The 14,304-nt window shown below is 39.3% G+C and overlaps 1 protein-coding gene across 18 annotated transcripts in view; it reads left to right on the top strand.

Annotated features, from left to right (window-relative positions):
- The window catches only part of Trip12 (thyroid hormone receptor interactor 12), a 119,230-nt gene extending 106,674 nt beyond the window's left edge, over positions 1 to 12,556 (top strand). For 15 of the 18 annotated variants that reach the window (XM_051154207.1, XM_051154208.1, XM_051154216.1 and 12 more), the window contains 8 exons: positions 432 to 546; positions 835 to 989; positions 1,916 to 2,080; positions 5,869 to 6,033; positions 8,057 to 8,170; positions 8,474 to 8,568; positions 8,843 to 8,946; positions 9,873 to 12,555. In XM_051154207.1, the coding sequence (XP_051010164.1) occupies positions 432 to 546; positions 835 to 989; positions 1,916 to 2,080; positions 5,869 to 6,033; positions 8,057 to 8,170; positions 8,474 to 8,568; positions 8,843 to 8,946; positions 9,873 to 10,069 (1,110 nt within the window). In that variant the 3' untranslated portion in view covers positions 10,070 to 12,555. Of the gene's footprint in view, positions 1 to 431; positions 547 to 834; positions 990 to 1,915; positions 2,081 to 5,868; positions 6,034 to 8,056; positions 8,171 to 8,473; positions 8,569 to 8,842; positions 8,947 to 9,872 lie in introns of all 18 variants that reach the window. The other 3 variants (XM_051154209.1, XM_051154218.1, XM_051154221.1) reach the window with 2 other exon arrangements.
- The last annotated feature ends 1,748 nt before the right edge of the window (positions 12,557 to 14,304 follow it).

The raw sequence follows: 14,304 nt of genomic DNA, 5'->3' as shown, positions 1-14,304 counted from the left end.
CCTAAAGGAAAAACATATAGCCATAGCAGGAATTATGAGATAAACCATTGGAATGGCGGGGCCAAAGGGAATGATAAATGGTTTTTGGTGCTCGAGACTTAAAAGGTCTGCTCAGGACATTTTTGGAAAATCATATCTCCCCCCCCCTCCCCCCCTCTGGTTTTTCAAGACAGGGTTTCTCTGTGTAACTTTAGCTGTCCTAGATTTGCTTTGTATACCAGGCTGGCCTGAAACTCATAGCAATCCGCCTGCCTCTGCCTCTGGAGTGCTAGGATTAAAGGCGTGTGCCACTATGCCTGGCTGGAAAATCATCTCTTATGCTTCCAGTCAAACACTTGCTGTTATTAGTATCTGTGTCACCAGGAGGTTACCAGGCAAAAAAAGCACCATGATTAAAATTTAAATTGATTCTCTTTTTTATTTTTTTCTAGGTTGGTACAGGTCTTGGGCCAACACTGGAGTTTTATGCACTTGTTTCTCAGGAACTACAGAGAGCTGACTTGGGTCTCTGGAGAGGTGAAGAAGTAACTCTTAGTAATCCAAAAGGTAAGGTGCAGCTGTGAGTCTTGTCAGTCTGTGTTACTCGGATGAGGTAAGGGAGCCCTTCCACCTTACACAGTCTTTGCTGGGGGCCAAGCATGTTCTTTGCCTTTCATTTCTTTCCTGTTTTCTCATTTACCCAATGGGAGGGAAGGACTTGTAGTTCTGTAAGCTGTCGTTTTAGTTTTCTGAATACTAAATTTCCTGAACTTTTTAGTTGCCAGGCTTTATTTTATTTTGATTTGATTTGTTTTGGAAAATCTAATCTGAAGTTTGACTTGGTTCATTTTACAGGAAGCCAAGAAGGGACCAAGTATATCCAAAACCTCCAGGGCCTGTTTGCGCTTCCCTTTGGTAGGACAGCCAAGCCAGCTCATATCGCAAAGGTTAAGATGAAGTTTCGCTTTTTAGGAAAATTAATGGCTAAAGCTATCATGGACTTTAGATTGGTAAGTTTAGGATTGCTTGCTTATCTATAACTTTGTACAGTGTTCTGGGAAAGTACCTCAGTCCCCTGCATTCAATTCTGTGTTTTAAGAGTACTGTTGCTATTTTGATTATGTAGGTGAACTGCTTGAGATTTTTGTTTAAGATACCAGTTGCACGTCTGTAGCTAGCACACATGTAAGGCTGTCCTCTAGTCCATGTAGCCTTCCTGTAGTTCCCAAGGCTCAGGGTCAGGCATTGATGGCATTTTTGCTAGAATTCTATTTGATGTTTTTAATTCAACAGGAAAGCCATGAACATGTAAGTAAGCTCGTTGAATTTCTGATAGAATGCTGTTATAAAAATAAACTAGGTGATCAATATTTATGGAGGTTTGAATATTTCTGGACTTTTATTAGTTTCCTCTTCTCACATCTTCTGAGATACTTTATCAGTATGGGTAAGACATCTTCATCTGATAAACCCACAAATTTACATTCTCTTTAAAGAGGGTTAAACAGTTTATTGGTTATTTTAGAAGTTTCATTCATTTTAATTTTTTGTTTTAGGTAAGTTCTTCATTTTACCTTTTTTGATTTTAGAATATTAAATATATATGTAGAATTATATTGTAATTTTAATTAAAATAAAGTAAAATTCCACTGAGGAACACTTTAGTGTTTCAGAGGCCCTTATATAAAATGCTTTTTTTATGGATGTTGTATATTCATCACTGGTATTCTTTGTGGTATTGCTTAAATAGGTTTTTTAGCATTCTAAAATGTTGAAAGAGATTTGGGCCCCAATTTGTGGCTCTTGATTTTAAGTAAAGACAGAAACAGTTCCTAGATTACTTTTTCCCTTGGTGAGTATTTTACTTTTTCAAATGACCACCTAAAGTGCCTGTTATAAGCTCTCTGTGAAAAGTATGTTGCATGTTTCCTTTCAGGTGGACCTTCCCCTCGGCCTGCCCTTTTATAAGTGGATGCTACGGCAGGAAACTTCACTGACATCTCATGATTTATTTGACATTGATCCTGTTGTAGCCAGATCAGTATATCACCTTGAAGACATTGTCAGACAGAAGAAAAGACTGGAGCAGGATAAATCCCAGGTAGGTCTGTTAGAGATGTCCAGGGCATCACATCAGTTTGTTCTAGGATTATGAGGCTTGTTAAATGGTTTGTATTTGACCTGGTTAATTTTATATTAATATTTAATTTGTTTTTTTATCATTAAAAAATTATTTTTCTTTATGGATGTTTTGCCTGCATGTGTGTCTTTATACAACTTTCATTCAGTGCCCTTGGAAGCCAGAGGGGACATCAGATTCTCTGGTCCTTATATTCCCGCCAGTTGTTGGCCTGCCACGTGGTTCTAAGAACTGAGCCCAGGTCCTCTAAGCAACAAGTACTTTAAGCACGGAGCCATCTTTTTATTCCAGCAGTATTTTAGTAGGTAGGAGGTTAATATCTATTGTGTTCATGTGGGCTAGCAAAAGCATGATTTCACAGTGTTCCCACTGTGATCTTTAGTAACAACAAATGGATGGATGCCTTGATTTCCAAAAAAATATACTTTTAGTGGAAAGTTGTTTTTTGTTTTTCCCCGTTTTTTGGTTTTTTGAGACAGAGCTTCTCTGTGTAGCCTTGGCTGTCTGGACTGGGATTAAAATCTGGGATTAAAGGCATGCACCACCATGGCACATTTTAAGACCACTTGTCTTAAATTTTAGATAAGCCTACCCTCCCATTGAATTCTTCAGAAATGCATTTCTCTGTCTTCTTTCTCCCCACCAGATTATGTGCTTGCATTGTTAAGTTCATATCACTACACCCAGCTTGGAATTAGACAGGCGGAGGCTATGCAGCTCAAGTGTAAACCACTCAAACTAGCATGTATGAGGTGCTAGGCTCAATACTCAGTATTGTCGATCTAAAAAAGATTCATGAATGTCTACCCTGAGGTTTCTGTTTCATCTCACAGATAATCTTTAGTTCTGTATCACTACCATCTTTATATATAGATTACCAACTCATGTAGGCTCAATCTATGACTGTGTGTGTGTATCGGATATCAGAAGAGAACAGGTTGTATTTTCCAAAAACGTGACATGGTGCAATAGCTTCTAATTGTGTAGGTTTAGCCAGCTGTCATTTTATAGTTCTTCTAGTTATTTGTACTTAATGTGTATGTATGGGTGTCTGTAAGTTTATATATTGCATAAGTTCCTGGTGCCTTAAAGAGGCCAGAAGAAAGCTGGACAGTGGTGGCGCACATCTTTAATTCCAGCATTTGGGAAGCAGAAGCAGGTGGATCGCTGAGTTCGAAGCCAGCCTGGTCTACAAAGCGTGTCCAGGACAGTCAGAACTACACAGAGAAATCCTGTCTCGAAAAATCAAAAAACAACAACAAAACAAAACAAAAAAGGCCAGAAGAGGGCATTGGGTCTCCTATAATTGGAGTTAAAGCTAGCTGTGAGTCACCATGCAGATGTTAGAGAACGTAGGTCCTCCGTAAGTTCAGCAGGTGCTAATAACCCTGAGCCATCTTTTCAGCCCATTTTAAGATTAGCAAACTAATAAGATTGTCTAGCCAAAGGACAGTGTTGCACCGTGATGGTGTAAATTTGTAGAGGCCAGAAGATGATTTGGAAGGGTATTCATTTTATTTCCCATTCCTACTCACTACCCCATTCCTCAAGGTTCCCACATACTAATACTTTAAACTTTTATCACATGGGTTTAGCAAATAATGGGAAAGAAAGGAAAGGACATGAAACTCATAGCAAATTTTTGTTGTTGTTGTTGTTTTGGTTTGGTTTTTTGTGACATGGTTTCTCTGTGTATCCTTGGCTGTCCTGGACTCACTTTGTAGACCAGACTGGCCTCGAATCCACCTGTGCCACCCCCTGCTGGGATTAATGGCAAGTTTTGATTGCCCCAGATGTACCCAGTCTCCTACAGTCCAACTTGACAAATGAGAGATTAAAGACCAATAGATTGAGCAATCTGTTTTGTGTATACAACGTGGGAGCATTGCCGCAGATCCAGGGTGTGTGCATTCTGGGTCATACTCTTCTGCACATCACACACATTTCTTAGGTTCTATGTGCTCCACTTGATTTTTGCCTCCTTTCATTCATTCCTGATCTTGTCAATTAAAAAGTATTTAGTGAATCACAGAATCCATACTACAAAAATTGACTTATGCCTTAAACAACTTTGACCCAGAATATGGGAGATGCTGGCATCCTAAAATAAGCTCCCTAACCTCCCCTCTCTCTCCTTTTCCTACCGAATGTCTTATATATTCTGTAAACTTGCTATATAGCCAAGGATTACCTTGAGTTTCTGATCGTCCTGCCTGTAAATCCCACATGCTGGAATTAAAGGAGTTGGTCACAGTGCCAAGTACACAGCCAGCTGAGCTATATCCCTGGCCTGCTTACCCCATATTTAATAAAATACAAAAATGGGCACATTTTCCTGGCTCAGATTTGACCTGTTTATTTACAGTGCTAGGGACCATACCTGCTGCTGCTTACCTACTAGGCCAGCATTCCACCACTGAGCTAGACAAACCTAGGCCCTTGACCTGGTAGATTAATTTCTCACAGACTACATGGGAATATGTTAAAGTTAAGTTTGATGTAGTAAGTATATAAGCCAGAAAAACTAACAGTATGTTCTCTTTAAGCGTGTCCTGGGTGTACTGCATGTTGCTGATGACTATGTAATTGGCTTAGAAAGTTCAGATCACTTTTACTTGTGACAGGTTATTGAGAGACAGGTTTGCTGCACACCTTTAATACCAGCACTCAGGAGGCAGGGGCAGGCCGATCTCTGTGAGTTTCGAGGCCAGCCTGGTCTACAAAGCAAGTCCAGGACAGCCAAGGCTACTCAGAGAGACCTCTGTCTTGAAAAACCAGGAAAAAAAGTTTGTGTACAAAATTTGTTTTTTGGTTTTTTGTTTTGTTTTGTATATTTTTACATGCATTCTTGTATTTTACATTTTTGCTCTCTTCCCTTACCCCACTCCATTGTTAACTTTCTTCCTTCAACGTAGTGCCCTCCCCCCTCTCTCTGTGTGTGTGTTTGTGTGTGTGTGTGTAAATGTCATATCTAGAGTCTTCATGAAAACAAACCTCCAGTATTTTTAATGTCTCCCTCCCTTGACTTTTCTCCCATATCCTAGTTGCTTGCTCTTCCATAGTCCCCTGTCTGCTTTCATGAAGGACAGTTTGAGAACTTCCTTATGGATCAACACTAATTAGATGTCTTCATTTTCAATAGTACTTACATTTTTGTGTTTGCTGTATATTGATCCTTAATGTTAAAATAAAGCATTTTATGTAGACCTTTTTTCAAGGTGTAGGCATTTTAAAAAATACCCTGGGTTTGATGTGACTTGGCTTGGCTTTCTTTGAAGCTCTTTTCCCTTCCCTGTATAAAGGTATGCTATGCTTTGGTATTCAGATGTAAACATTTCCAGGGTGTGCTTTACACTTGAGCCTTGTGGGAGGTGGGGGAGTGTTTATTACCATTACCATGTAGTGCATTGTTTATATTTATAATTTTCCACATGCATTACTCTTGAGTGCATACTCAGATCCATTGATACTGGCCTAGAGTTCTAAAGTGTGTGTTCATTTCGGGCCTTCTCTAGTATGTGGTTGGAATGTCCTTAAAGGGAGCTATAGCTTCTCCGTATAATTTCTCAGCAATCTCGTTTTCCTGAAGTATTTAAGATTATTTCCTTTGTGATTCCAGTAACTCGTTTAATATGTTGAATATGACCAAAAATTTTGTTACAGGATTATGTTTTATTTTTGTAAATACAATATACTTTTGCATGAATTTATGTCCAACCCCTCTTGTTGTTTCTCTCCCTTCATTAAAGACCAAAGAGAGTCTACAGTATGCATTGGAAACTCTCACGATGAATGGCTGCTCAGTGGAAGATCTGGGATTGGATTTTACGCTGCCAGGGTTTCCCAACATTGAACTAAAGAAAGGAGGAAAGGATATACCAGTCACTATCCACAATTTGGAGGAATATCTAAGAGTATGTATTGTCTTTTTTTCTAGGTCATGGGCTATTGGAGTTTGAGATGGATGAGAAGAGTTAGGTTTGGTGGAATTTTGTCCCTTAGCTTTTGCCCATGTGGATCTTTGCTAACCTTACACACCATTGGGTATACTTGGAAGTCTTTTAAACCTTTGTAACAAGCTTCCGTGTGCTTTGTGGAGAACACACAAATATTTTATGCTAAAACAATTTTTAAAAACCCTAAGAAGTTACCTTTCTCCACACTTTGAAAATACACGTACAAGTCTAAACATAGGTGAGACTGTGGACTTGGTGGATCACTGACACACAATCCCATTAACCTTCTACCAAAACCTGTACAGCACGTGGATCAGACACAGTATTTTTAGGACGACCTTCAACATCTTGAGCTGCTCAACTCAAGTGTGACTTGGAAAAGTAATCTTAAAATTTGTCCTTTTTTTGCTTTGCAGTGGATTTCCTCAGCTGCTGTTCACCCATTAAAGACTCATGATAGAGCAGCATTGTATAGTTGCCTTCTATCTTCCCTCAAATTGGGAGGGAAGCTGTAGGGCTAAAGGGTTGTATTTTGCATGACTTTACTCTGTGTAGACAACATGTTTGTGTAAAAGGCTTACCAATTCTTTCTCCATGCCTCACGTAATCTTACATTGACTCATTTTTAAGCTTGTGTGATTCAGTACATTACACTACATGTTTCTCCTTTAAGAAAAGCTATCAATGATAAAGAGCCATCACTTGTTTTCCTCTGCCTTTGTTTTAAGCCAGCTGGCTTGGGAGCTTGCTTTTAAAACACACATACCTACATTTTACATGTTTGTTGTGTATTTACAATTCAAGACCCTGTTGCACTCAAAAAGTAAATCACAGACTGTGTCTTTCCATTTATCAGTGTTTAAAAGTTTGGATTTATTCCTGATATGGGCTAAAAAAGAATATTGGATTCAAACTAGAATACTCATTTCAAAACCTTGAGCTCATATTAACTTATATGAAATTTTAGAGCTCTAAAAACTTAAGCTCTAGTTTCCTTGTCTTCCTTTAAAAAGAAGATAATATTAAAGATTGTTGGCTTCCCAGCAGTTCTGTGACTCATAAGAAATTCCTTTCAATAACTAATCAAGCTGTCTTCCCATATTACCTGTTTCTTAGACTGTGTTTGCAAAAGCTGCTTTTCCAGCTTATTAATGAATAATACATTCACATTCTTGATTTTCTAAAAAGTACTTTATAATTGCTAGTGGTTTCATCTTACTTGAATATTCCCTGTACCAATAGATTAACAAGGGCCACTGGTTAGTTTAGAGCTGCTTTGTGTTGTCCTTAACTTTTCTCCTGCATGTCCAGGCCTTATCTGTTTTTAAGAGGTGCAGGTGGTGGTTCTCAGGACTTGACAGGATTTATGGGTCAACACTCAACATTAAAGATGTGGACAGCTGCTAGTTAAGGATCTTGAGATGTTACTCTTTAATTTCAGTAACATTTTAACCTCTTGGGACATTGCCTTTGGCTTCTGATAAGGCAGTGTGATTCTCTTCTGGAGGCTAGGGTTTCTATGAATAAAGTTTTAAAAGCCAATGTAAAAATGCAGTGGTAGTTTTAACATTGTCTTAATGGCCAATCCTCAACTTACTGGCCTTTTACCAATTTTCTTAGTTTTCTATGAGTTAGTCCAAAGATTTAATAACTTTATCTCCCTCCCTCCCTCCCTCCCTTTCCCTCCTCTACTTCTTTCTTCTTTCTCTTTTTTCTTTTCTTCTTTTTGAGACGATGTTTTTTCTGTATCCTGGCTCTCTAAAACACCTGTAGACCATCCTGGCCTCGAACTCAAGAGTTCTCCCTCCCTCTGCTTCCTAAGTGCTGGGATTAAAGCAGTGTGCCACCACTCGGCTTAATAATTTTTTAATTTTAGTTTTAAAAGTGATTATAGAAAATCATTTATTGCACCTTGTCACATAATAAATAGTAAATAGATTTGGGATCTTGCTGGAGTTTTAAAAATGACCTCTTTTTGCAGTTGGTGATATTCTGGGCACTAAATGAAGGTGTTTGTCGGCAGTTTGACTCATTCAGAGATGGATTTGAATCAGTCTTCCCACTCAGCCATCTTCAGTACTTCTACCCAGAAGAGGTGAGCAGTGCATCTAAATAACAGGTGGGGTGGGATAGGGTGGAGTAAAGGCTTGGAGTTTGGAGAAGGCTAAGGAAATTTCTGATTAAGAAAGTTTAAGTAAGTTTTTCTAAAGAGGGGAGATAGGATCTTTGTGTAAAAGTAAAGTATAACAGCAGCATTCTAGCCCAGACCGTGGCCATACTGCTCAGTGTGAAGGGGACTTGAAGCCAGGGGTTGCACCCTGGAAGCTGTGCTCTTAGACAGCCACTGTCACCCAAGCATGCAGATATTTCTTACTAATTCTTTACTCTTACCAAAAAGCTGGATCAGCTCCTGTGCGGCAGTAAAGCAGACACTTGGGATGCAAAGACATTGATGGAATGCTGTAGGCCTGATCATGGCTATACTCACGATAGGTAAGTGTGGGTGCTACAGTTCTTTTAGTTAATAGTTAGGGACCGACCAACCAAAGCTTGTGGAAATTATTTTTCTAAAATTTTGTATTATTAAAGTTGTTCCCTATTGAATTTTAGCTATCACAAAAAATAAGCTCTTAAAGTGTGTTGTAATGAGAGTTCATATGTAATCATATCTGAAAGTTGATGTCATATCAGTGATTATAAGTGAGGTCAGGTATATTGACAATTGTATTTTAACATAAAATAATTTTCTTCTACTTTTTTGTTTTAGTCGGGCTGTGAAGTTCTTGTTTGAGATTCTCAGTAGCTTTGACAATGAGCAGCAGAGGTTGTTTCTCCAGTTTGTGACTGGTAGCCCACGATTGCCAGTTGGAGGTGGGTAACGTCTCTGTTTAGCCTTTATCGTGAGTGAAGCATGACTTGTTTTTGGAGACAGTCCATTACTTGGGGTACAGTATCTATTAGTTATTCCAATACCATTATGTATCTGAGCTGCCTATATCTGTTTAGGAGTATGTGAAGAAATAATACTATTGTTTTTAAATTATCAGTATTACCAGTATGATCAGTAGGCCAAGCTAGCAATCAGTTAAGACACAGACACTTGTTATATTTTAAAATAGCCTTAGTTAACCTGGGGCAGGGCAGAAATTAATCCTTTAACTACTTCCCATAGTGGTGCAAGTATGTGATACCTGCCCCAATCCCATATCATCTGTTTCCAATAACTTGTATCAAGCTACCTCCCAGTCATAATCCCAAATACTTGGTAATGTTCTTCATCTGGGCCAGATTTTCCATCCATGTCGGCCATGTGCTTCTCCTCCATCTAACCCACTGGCAGCCTTCACTCCTCTCAGGACCCTCTTCTTCCTCCTCCTGGCAGTCTTTCTTCTTCTTCCCAGGATTCTCCTCCCTCCCCCCCCCCCCCCCCCCCCAGTCTCTCTCCTTCCCCCTCTACCCCCTCCCTTTCCCTCTCCCCAAGTCCCACCTTTCTCCTGCCCTGCCCAAGTGGGATGGCTTTTTATTAATCAAAACGTAGGTCACAGAGACAGCAAGCAGTAATTATCATCAAAATACATCAGACCATCCCCCAGCATAATACTGGCAAGGAATTCAGGGGCTGCCTTAAACTTAAATACCATTGCTGTCGGACAGTAATGTTCTTTAGGGGTGTGCATATTTTAAATTCTTAGTTGAAATGACGAAGAATAGGTTCTAAAAATAAGTTGAATGAATCTGCTTTTGTTTTCAACTTTAAAAAAATTAATCAACTTTCTGGAACTTTGTCTCTTAATTAGGATTCCGGAGTTTAAATCCACCTCTGACAATTGTACGGAAGACATTTGAATCAACAGAAAATCCAGATGACTTCTTACCCTCTGTAATGACTTGTGTGAACTATCTTAAGTTGCCGGACTACTCGAGCATTGAGATAATGCGTGACAAACTGTTGATAGCAGCAAGAGAAGGCCAACAGTCTTTTCATCTTTCCTGATCACAACATGAAATCAATGTCTGCCTGTTACAGCAAAAGAAAAAAAAATCATGATTTCTTTTCTATGTGTCATCTGAGTCAAGGAAACATGTTCCTCCCTCTTGTTGTAGGAAAACAGCTTGCAGATTATAATTCATAATGGCCCCGTGGACTTAAAGTGATCAGGCCCTAAAGCGTTGTTGTGATGAGGTTTCTTTAGCAAGTTCTTGTTTAAATTATCATTTATTTGATGAGTGAAGTTTTTAACTTGCTTTGCTGTGTGAAATTTCAAAGGGATGTTTTTTCAGGCTGGAACAATAAATGTCGCTGTGCAGTTTAATTCTGGGCTGTGTGTATCCATCTAGCCAAGTCTGCAGTTTGTTTCTTCCAAAGACAACTCTTGTACATAAGTACAGACATTAAACTCATGTGTATTTGACAACTCTAGTTTAGTTAAATGGGTTCTGTGTGCTTTCCACCTCCCTCTAATTTTCTTTTCCCTAATTCATTGCTGCCTGTGCAGTTGATACAGGTTTGGTGTTTTTTGTTGTTGTTTTTATTTGTTTTTAAATACAACACACACAGTTAAGATATTTTTATTAACCCTGGGCCTTGTCATCCTGTGCTCTTTCAAATTAAGATACAATTTAAAGTTCATTGAATTGAGATATATTCTCACTATAATTCAGCTTTTGTAACCAGGTAGGTAGGCTTTTCTTAGAGCTTAGTTTTAAAAGAGTTACAGTGCACTCCTGGCTTTTTGCCAAGTGACACACTAGGTCTGTTTACATGATGTTTTCATTGTCCTCTGGGAAGGAGGAAGGGAAGCTCATTCATTTTTCTGTGTAGGTTAAAAGGTCCACAGCTTGGGCTGGCCAGTATTTATTCTATGGCCAGACCATTTTAAATTGGTGTAAAGTTTTAAATAAATTAGTTTTTATTCTGTATTGGAGTTTCAAATATTATTTTTCCCTCCCTTATAAGTTTCTGTTTTAAGTCTTTATTTCACTCTTGTCTTTTGCCAGCGTTTAATTGCAGACAAACTATTCAGCCTTTGTCTCCATACAGATCAAAGCACCTGTAAGCAATGCTGTCCATTTGTTTGTGTGCTCATTTCTCAGATCTGCAATAATCCATCAGGCTAATGTTTTTACCTAAAAATAAAATAAGTTTGCTTCACCATTTTTGTTTATAGTTCTGTGCTCTTACACATGCCCACCTGTCTAAGATAAGTGGTTACATTGCAGTGCAAGTAAGTCGTCCTGTGGCCACAAGTCAAGCTGTGGCGGGTCTTGCTGTTTACAGCTTCTTGAAGAACATAATGTGGAAAGAAAATGGAAGCAGATCTGTTTTTTCCTAAGGCTCAAATGAAGACTTAATACATTTGAACTCTTGATTTCATCTCCTTCAAAATGAGATGCACCTTAAAAAAAAAAAAAAAAAAAAGACTGAACTTTGAAGAAACTTAATTTGTACTGACTATATCTTGACATAGAGCCTTCTTTATCCCATTGCCCAAAAGGAAGGTAGTGGCTTAGTTTACTCCTGTGTCTGTCATTCTACACTGATCTTGCCTTATGTGGAAACATCTTCTGCTGACAGAAATCTCTTGACAGTTTGCCCAGTCAGTGGGGAGGAGTTGGGGCCAGGAGGTCTCTGCTCACAGAAGCTTATAAACGAGCAGTGTTACCTGGAGGGATTTGAGCTCTGCACCTTCACCCTGATGGTGGGTCATAAGATCTGTGCCCCTTTGTCTCCAGTTCTGTTGTTTTACAAATTGAGCACAAAGATTTTTGTGTGAACATAGCATTTTGTTCCTCACTTTTTAAAAGATCTGTTAAAATGTAGACATCTGTATAAAACAAAGTGATGTTTCATATTAAAAAATATGTATTTGCATTTTACACATGTGGTGCTGGCAGATTTGGCTTCATTGATTCCTTGCATCTATTGAATGATTATAATGGTTTTGAATGGAATATTTTAGAGCCCACAGTCATTGAAAAGCTTTTCATCATCAACTTAAATGTTTGTTCAATACATGAGACCCGTAGTTAATTTGGAGTCAGGAAGACCACGTTTTAAAGCACCCTCAGCAAAGGCCTTAATTTTGCACACTAAGGGAATGTACACTTGGTTTGCTGTGCTCCGGGCGTCTTTCTAATGGTTTGATTCAGGGACCTACCAACAAGTGTTGTTGGCATACTTTTAACATACACACTCACTCCAGTATGTTGTCAGAATATTCACCTCTTCCTTGTCCCAGGAGAGTAGACTACATTCCAGGTCTAGGTGGCATGGCAGTAGATGCCATGGCCAAGCCCAGCAGAAGCATTTAATATAGCTACCAGCACTGGGAAAGCAGTGAGGAGTTCTGCTAAGTCTGGCTGTTCTCATGAGGTATGCCTAGCTTAACAAGGAGGGGTGTAGATGGCCTCTGGTTCAAGAGTGACTTCTTGGGCATCTTCTGCACGAAGGCCAAAGACCAGAGGCCAGCTTCCTCATCTCACAGTCAGATTGTCCCTATCCCTTCAGGGATCCTCCTGTCTTCACTCCCCCCAGCACTATACAACCATGCCTAGGTTTGGTTTTTGTTTGCTTGTTTTTTAATGTGGATGGTGGTGACCCAATATGTCCTTGACGCTCGTTCCTTGAGCACTGAACCCCACTGAGCCATCTCTCTAGCCATCACCAGCAGATTGGGTGGTCTCTCAAGTTCATCTTGTTTTGAAATTTTTCATTTCTTGCCAATAAGTACAAGTTCAGGAAACAGGAAAGGCCACCATTATTCCAAGAAGCAAGTATCAAAGACTTGATGGGAAGAAATAGTCTTTTCTTTAGGGTTCTTGGTGTTCCACTAATAGAAATGGTCTTCATTTCTTTTACACTTTGGTTTTCTGGCCCATTTTGTTTTGTTTCCCATGTTGTAATGAGAATGTTGTGTTGAACTATCATACTCTGTATGATTTTTGAGAAGTATTACATAGGTGTTGGGATTGACACTGCAGTAGCTGGCACCTACAGTAAAGAGTAACCCAGTGACAGGCTGCTGGGAAGTCTGTGTTACCTAGACAAATAGTAGCCCAGGCAACTCATAGCACTTCATTAGGCTGAAAAATTGGCATTTGCCAAGAAGTTCAAATGAACAATTATTAGCGCAAGAAGAAATTTCTTGACATTTACAGACTTGATCTGTATCAAGGAGACATTCTTCAATAATGGGAGAGGGAGTTTTATTTTTACAACAAGCGGACTCATGACCAAGCTGATAAGCAACTGCTGATCTCTGTAAAGTGTTTTCTTTCTCTTTTGGTCTGAAACATTTATATGAACTGCTGGAATATTGGAACTTCAGACTACAAATGTATATGTAAACTTGCATCCATGCCCTGACTTCCTGACTATATTTTTAATAAACAGCATTATCCTTCGTGGTTAGTTTTGTTACATTACAAACGGGGTGTTTGCTAAGGTGGTGTGTGGATGGTTTTCTGGAAAGCTGCTTCTCGTAAGAAGCAGTGATGATCTTAACAATATTGGGGACAGGTTGCCTAGGACACTAGGATACTACCTCCCAGCCAAGCAAGATGTTCATTGTTAAGGGATTCCTGTGCATTGGTGAGGCCTTTGTGTCTTTTAGAGTTGTTGGAAGACACTCCAAAGTGTACAGAGACTATATAATATAGTCTTCTGATGGGAAATGCCCTGAAGTCACTGCTTCGCTGTCATGGCTGGCTGTCCTGCCCACAACAGTATCCACAGTATCCACAGTCTACCTCTGAAAAAATAAAAAGTAATCTGGGCTAGCAAAACAGATGTATTGTCTTGATATTACTGCCTGAGGTAGGCAGGGAGAGAAGCACTTTTTCCTTTACAAAGGCTGTCCCAGCTGAAAGGTGCTGCCAGAAAAGTTTGCAATGTGAAGCTGTATTTCCACCTCTGTTGGGGGCTATGGAGCAGCACCTTGGAGTAGTTTTGGGAATTGGTATCTGCATATTAATGGATTTCATAGATGACATTTTAGTTTTTTTAGTTCTGTGTATGTATGTGTATGGGTTTGTACTCAAGCATTGTAGGTGTCCACAGAAGCCAGAGTTGTAAGATTTCCCTGGAACTGGAGTTAATAGGTGATGGTGATCATGTGAATGCTAGGATCCTAACTTGGGCCCTCTGCAAGAGCAGTTTGTGCTCTTCAATCTCTCTAGTACTGACCTTTTAAATCTTAATGGCAGGTTGTTGGGCCGATATTCAATGGA

The sequence above is a fragment of the Acomys russatus genome, chromosome 12, assembly GCF_903995435.1.
Source record: "Acomys russatus chromosome 12, mAcoRus1.1, whole genome shotgun sequence".
NCBI lineage: Eukaryota > Metazoa > Chordata > Mammalia > Rodentia > Muridae > Acomys > Acomys russatus.
The sequence above is the reverse complement of the archived record's forward strand: the minus strand, read 5'-3'. Positions and strand labels throughout refer to the sequence as shown.